Source organism: Semicossyphus pulcher, unplaced genomic scaffold, assembly GCF_022749685.1.
Source record: "Semicossyphus pulcher isolate SPU_LCO1_2020_fin unplaced genomic scaffold, fSemPul1.0.p SCAF_17, whole genome shotgun sequence".
Lineage (NCBI taxonomy): Eukaryota > Metazoa > Chordata > Actinopteri > Labriformes > Labridae > Semicossyphus > Semicossyphus pulcher.
Window position 1 is genome coordinate 10,393,694 of NW_027211681.1, and position 6,982 is coordinate 10,400,675.

Genomic DNA, 6,982 nt, shown 5'->3' on the forward strand with positions numbered 1-6,982 from the left:
CAGTCAGAGCCTTCCTCTGATCACAGTGATCATACATTTTTTATGATCGTAAATTAATCCATCCATCCATTATCTATACTCCTTATCCTGTTCAGGGTTGTAGGGGAGCTGGAAAAATCCCAGCTGTCATTGGGCGAGGGGTAGGGTACACCCTGGACTGATCGGCAGTCAATCACAGGGCTGACACACAGAGACAGACAACCTTTCACGCTCACCTCCACCTACGGGCAGTTTAGAGTCATCAATTAACCTAACAAGCATGTCTTTGGGCTGTGGGAGGCCTGGAGTACCTGGAGGGAACCCACGCATGCCCCTAAAACTGAACTGGGATTGGAACCAGGAACCTTCTAGCTGTGAGGCTAACCCAATAAATTAATTAATTAATTAACAAATAAATTTCCATTTAGGTTTATTAAAAGAAATCTAGTCTGTAATACACTGGGGGCAATGCAACTGTACATAATTTTTAGAGCTGTTTGATGAGCCATACTCAGAAAACAGCAGGACCCTTGCAGAGATACAGAGATAAGATATAACACAATTGTACAATACATCACAGTGATCGGTGACCATATGCTGTCTCTGGGATGAGACGCAGTGCTATTTAAAATAATTTCTAATGGGACTATTTGTTTCTGAGGCCTTTTGATAGTATAAACTCAAACTCACTGTCATCTCACTACCCCCCAGTGCCCCCCTTTGGTACCTTATGTAACACCGACTCGATGGCAGCAGTAATATATGTTTCCATCTGGTCTCTGAGAAACGTCCACCTGGCAGGCTCTCCAAGTTCCGCCGGATGTATCCGCCATACAACACCACTAATTATACTGATCCCAGTCTGGGCCTTGAAATTCCCTTCTTGCTCGAGAGAATGTTTCGGGACAAGCTCCAACTTTTTCACGTTTTATGTCTACAGCCCATATGTTGTTCTTTTTTTGGAGCTTTACTGCTAAAAACTCTGTCATTTGCCATATTTAGACCCAGATATGTCTTTGAGTCAAATCTCTTGAACCCCCCCCCCCCACACACACACAAACACAAACAGACACACACACACACCTTTTCAACTCTGTGTGATTATGCCTCTGACATTTTTTATTTGGGAGTTTCCCGTGTCAGTTTATTCTGCACTGAAGATGTTTTTTTTTTTTTTACTTTATTTTTCCGCTTTTCTATCCAGGATGAATCATAAGAGAAATTACAGCTTCTTAACTTCCCAGTCTGCTTTCTGTCACTCTCTCTGAGGTTGGTGTGTTGTGGTTCTGACAATTACTTTGGTGGACAGACTAACAAACTTCACCAGATCTCTATGACTTGTGGCCAGTGACCTGCGGTCAGCTAAAAAGGCCGCAGACAGGCTCACACATGGGTGAACGTACAAAACATAACAAACACTGGTAAATAAGCGAGGACGCAGAGGCACACGTGCAAAGATTCTCTTTAAATAGTTTCTTTTGTGTTGGAAAGAAGATGTTGCAGGGCAAGACAGGCACACAGACTACACAGTTGAGACACTCCTTTTCCATTTATTCTTTTATTTAATAGATATTATTTTAGATTTTTTCTTCTAGAGCTCAGTTTTGGGTTCTGCTCCCGCCTGCTTCACCTCCTAAAAAGATAAAAGTGTGATCAGTGAACACAGCACAGAGGGAACAGCATGACACTGCATCACTGTGAACTTGTAAGTTTACCTCAACTTAAGTAGCATTTCAAAGACACAAACATGAAGTCTGATTTTCCATCAGAGGAAAGTTCAAAGAATCATCTTCATTAAGGAATTAATGTCATATCTATTTCAACACCACTCGTGCTTTCTGAGATGTTCTTTGATCTATTGGATCAGCTTTTGGTTTCTTATGTCAGTAGTTTTAAATAATTCAAAAGAACATGTCATTTTAATATTCTCACTAGAACACATAAGAAGAAGAGTGCTTTAAATTCGTCAAAAGTCGGAATACATGTTATGGAAAAATACTTCTTCTTAGCACATCTCGTAAACTTAACCCATGATTACATTGAGGAAAACCGCAATGGCTGCTGACCTTTAGTTCCCCTCGTAAGAAGGACTGGCAGAACTCCTGCACACGCTCAGTGGAGATCTCTCCCTCAGGTAGGAGCCACTTCATGTCAGAGAGTCCGTCATAGATACCGACTCGGGGGAGGTCCTGAGATGTGATGCCGAAGTAGCCCAGTGACCGGAGGTTGGACTTCACTGCTCCGTTTATGAGCACGAACAAGAACTGGAACACAGTTTTGAGGAAACATGGAAGTGTTTAATATCTTGGCTATGTATAAATAAATATCACAACCTTGAATTTTCAGTGGTTTGATATATCTTTGTGAACCTGTCCAGCACACAAATCAAAATTAAACAATGATTTTGTGGCTGTTGTTCTCACCTTGCCTGTGAACTCGGGTGCCAGAGCTCTCAGTTTCTTTTGCAGCTCAGTGTATTGTTTAGTCCCTCTGTTGGCGAAGAGCAGGAGGTGTGACTTCACCTCTGAGTTGAACAGGCCCACTGCTGTCTGAGAGGGTTAGGAAAGGAGAAGTTCTGTCACCACTGGTCGCTAGTGATCCTCTTTATTCAAGGTTTTATTATTTGTAACAGATTACAAATACTATTTTATTGTGTTTTTTACTATTTGTACATGTCTTAACTTACTTATAGTTATGAATTCCTCCTCAATGTCCCTTGTATTTTATGACGGAAAGAGAACAGTCATGGGCTCAACGTTAAGAAAAGCCATTGTGTTAATTTAAATGTTTAAACTTGATCCGAAAAAATTGAATTGTGTCTGAAGGCTTCTCTTCTCCAGGCAAAGTTTTGCTGTCAGTTTAAAGAAAGCAAAGGGAGGTTTTTAGTTTGAGTATACTACACTGGCGCACCAGGCAGGATCAGAAAAAAAGTTAAAATGGAGACTAATTGAGCATGTACAAAAATGCAAGTCGAAGTCTTTCAGCTGGTGGACAGAATTGTGGGATTTGAAAGGCTTCGCACCCGTCTTGAATTGGCTCTTTCCCTCCTTTACAGGCATAGCAAGACGTTGTTTTACAGCATTTTATGTATTTAGGTTTGTGGAAAAAATGTTTCAGCTAACCTAAGTCTAATTTAGCTTTACTTTAGCGGTATTAGTCGCGCAAACTAGCACTGCCAAGGTCTGGGATTTTGAGTGTAATGAACAACATGCAGTGGGGAATGTATCCTGCAAACAGGCAAGTCAAAAATAAGTCACTACATTCTTTCACTTGCTTCTAAGACAAAAGCACAGCTAGCCAGATTAAACAAAATGTTATGACTAAAACTTCTGTTCCCTGAAGGAGAGGAATGAGTTACAACACATATACTATAGGATATCATACCCTTACTAAAAGTGTTGTACCAAGTTAATTGACTGAAAGGGAACTTGTACACACGGGAAATCTTCATTCCCTGAAACTATGCCACTTCTGTCACCGGGGGGTTGGCCAAAATCAACTCAACTCATGAAGTAACTCATGTTACTTGAAGTTAAAACAAATGTAACCAAAGACAGTAAAGCTTTAAGGGACAAATGACACAAAAACTGTTTGCGGAGATGTATTAAATGAAAGCACGAGTTGGACCTACCACTTGGTTATACTCTGTCAAGTATCGGACTTCGTTGATGGTGATGAAGTTTACGAGACCGTCAGCTTCTACCTTCTTCGCCTCGGCGATATCGAGGTTCTCCTGGTGGTTATCGGCCTGGATCACATAACACACACATCAACAGCAGCGTCAGCATCATAAAACTGAAACCCTCATCCCATCTGTGTAAAATGATGACTCATGTCAGCACAGTCAAAATGATGGAGATTACCTTTCTGAACAACGTGATGGTGTCTGAGGAGACGCTGTAGTCGGCCCAAACCTCTTTCACTGTGCAAATGGCTACAGACACTGAGTCAACCCGCTTAGCAGCTGCAACGAGCTCCTGATAGCCGTGACTCTCCTCTCCCTGAGGCACCAGAGGGGAAGACAGCTAGTTACAGAGGAAGTGTCTCATCTTTTGTTCTTTCATTGTTCCATGTAGTAATTTCAGGAAAGTTTCTTGTTTCCTTCCTTGGATTTTTTTATACTTATACTTGTGTTGTTGTTGTTGTTGTAGTACAACCTGCTTTAGCAGTTTATTTACTTTAGTAATTTACTTATTATTTCCATTTTGTGCGACATTATATTAAGGAAATATATAATTTACTTTACTATGTTTATTTGAAGTATAGAATATTTTTTAATCTTAAAAAAAGTAAGATCAATATACATTTTTTTACTACTGTATAACTGTCAATCATGCTGTCAATTTAATTGCCACCACAACTTTCTGCTTATTTTTATATTTTTATGACACTGTTTTACATTAACCTATACACTTACAGTACACACACACACACACACACACATATATAATTACTGTATATTTACACTTATATTTGAGTGGTTTTTTGTGTTACCCTAATTTTGTACTGTCACTGGCACTATAATTTCCTTCGGGATCAATAGAGTTCTTATCTTTTCTGATGACCTTATGATGTAATGCTATGTATCAAAAACATCCAGCCATATACAACATAATACAAGTAGTTAAGTACAAAACAAAAAAATCCATAATAGATAAATTGATATAGATGAAATAAATTGTTGGGAGTCCATTTTGCTGATGAAACTTTTGAAGTTGTCCTAAATGAACAACTTTTAATGTGTAACGTTCACTTACGATGGACTCGTTTTACACTTTTCTTTTTAATGGATTTTCCTTCAGAAACACTAAACCCTAAAAATAAAAGGTGATGTCGAGCCAATTAGAAAACAAACTCAAAACAAAGAGTAAAAGCTTCCACAGTCCAGACTCCTAAAAAAGTGCTGTGAGGTAAACTACACGTTTACATGACAAATCTGGTTTTTTTTAGCAGATTTGAAGAAAAAGTCAAACCACACATAAAACCAGTCTAAGGATGGTTTTGTTTCAGACAGACAAATTAATATTTTATAGTTTATTTGCGCACATACAAATGTTACCCACAGACTATTTTGTGTTCCCTGTATGTGTCCCTCAATGTTTACACATGGGCACAGGAAATGCTACATAATTTAATATAGAAACAATATTTCACCATCTCACCTCAAGACATTTTATTGTTATCCATCATTCAGTATCATTTTCTCATACCTCATCTTACCTATGGATGAATAGTAAGGCTGCAGACACTGAGAGAAGAACAACACAAGTGTAATGTTATGTAAAGGGAGATGGAGCTGACTCGAAGGAAGGTGAATCATTTCTATTTCAGTATTGCATGAGCTCTGGCTCTGCTTTTTATTATTTCGCAGCCTGTAATATGTGTTCATTCTCAGTGAGTCACAGCACCAATATTTTGGTCTCTCCTTGCCTTCAGCATCACGGTCCAGCTATGTGTTATCCTTAAGTGCTCTCTCCTCCGCTTTCCTCTCATGAACCTTCCGTCTAACTTTTGCACTTGTTTACACGAAGGTCATCTGAGCCAATGCCACAAGTCTTCAGATATGTCTTTCCTGTCAGAAACGCCATCTTCCCACGCACACCGAGTCTGGCCAAAGGGCTCGCCCCTAACAGACAGACAGCCACTCTCTTGTCCTCACTGCCAAAGGTGTGGCCACAGGAAATACATTCTTCCATCAAATTCTATTTGCGACAGCAGCATCAGCAAACCAGCATGCAAACAAAAGCTGCATTTCTGCGGGCCTCACTTTTGGTTTGTCTGATCATGTCTGGTTTGCCGCACGCATGTAAGTATAATAAATGTAGCAATAAAACAGCTCCTGTGGGCTCGTTTCAGCGATGTCTGAAAGCTTATGGCGAAGACTTTTTTTTAAAGTTATTCTCTGACCTCCAGGAATCCGATGACCACCACCTCGGCAGAGTCAATGAAGGCCTCAGCAGCTTTGGTGTTATTCAGCCTGGGAAGAGCGATGTCTGAAAATGAAAGGCACGGAGAACACTAGAAACACGATTCAATAGAGTTTTTACCCACAGCACCGTTCAATAGCGAAGTAGCATTTAACATAAAGTTTTTCTGATAATCGGACACAAACAAAAGTATTGGACACATTTGAGGACGGCACTAAAGAAAAGCCTCAAGCTTTGGCAATCACTTTTGGTAATGATCTAGAAATTGTTGAGATCTTTCACTCAAAACAACCAATATCTACCTCAAGGAGACAATGAAAGAAACGTTAGGGATTCATACTCTTGAAAACATAAATATAGTAGATATTGACATTTTACTAGATAAGTGGGATCTTTTAACCTGCTGGTGACGCTAACGAAAACGTCAGGGGATCACCACAGTCAGTGATTCACCCTCTGGGCGCCATGAATGTGCAATATACAAGAACTACTATCAGGAAGACTGTAACCTTAAACCAGATTTACCTTTCTCTGTGGCAATGACAGAAGACACCAGGATGGAGAACAACACGGTGATCAGCATGTTTGAAATGATCCGACTGACGGGGAGGCAGGAAAAGGAAACAAAGAGTGCCTAGAAGACTTTTTACTCTGTACGAAGAGTCGCGTCACCTCTGCTCCGTCTCTGACCGTTTGCCAAATGTCAGCTGACTGTGGCTGCTGCAGCTCCTGTGGGATATGATTGGAGGCTTCATGGGAACCAGGCAGGTGTTGTTGATGAGTGAGGGGGGGCTCAGACTTTGGAGTACGTGTCACCATGCAAAGGGGACAGGTGTTAGAATGTATGTGTGCATGATGGCATCCGAGGATATGAGTGACTACAGTCCAGTTGATGTTGGCTTTCAATAAACATCGCACATCTTCTTATCTGCTGCTGCTCATCTGTGCTGACATCTGTTAATACTCCTTTATTATTCCACAGGCAGGCTGTCAGCAAAGAGGCCTGTGTGATCTGTACAGAGCCAACACGAACCTGCATTTTGGTCCATTCACCACAGGAGGGACGCAACCTCCAC

The 6,982-nt window shown here is 40.5% G+C and overlaps 1 protein-coding gene across 1 annotated transcript; it reads right to left on the reverse strand.

The window, feature by feature from the left end:
* Positions 1-1,570: 1,570 nt before the first annotated feature.
* On the reverse strand, positions 1,571-6,489 carry LOC138595353 (endoplasmic reticulum resident protein 27). The gene is made up of 7 exons (XM_069666731.1): positions 6,432-6,489; positions 5,887-5,972; positions 3,843-3,980; positions 3,611-3,727; positions 2,403-2,528; positions 2,046-2,243; positions 1,571-1,612 (listed from the first exon to the last, which is right to left on the reverse strand). Exons 1-7 carry the CDS (start codon positions 6,487-6,489, stop codon positions 1,571-1,573), a joined length of 765 nt encoding a protein of 254 aa, XP_069522832.1.
* Between the last annotated feature and the right edge of the window lie 493 nt (positions 6,490-6,982).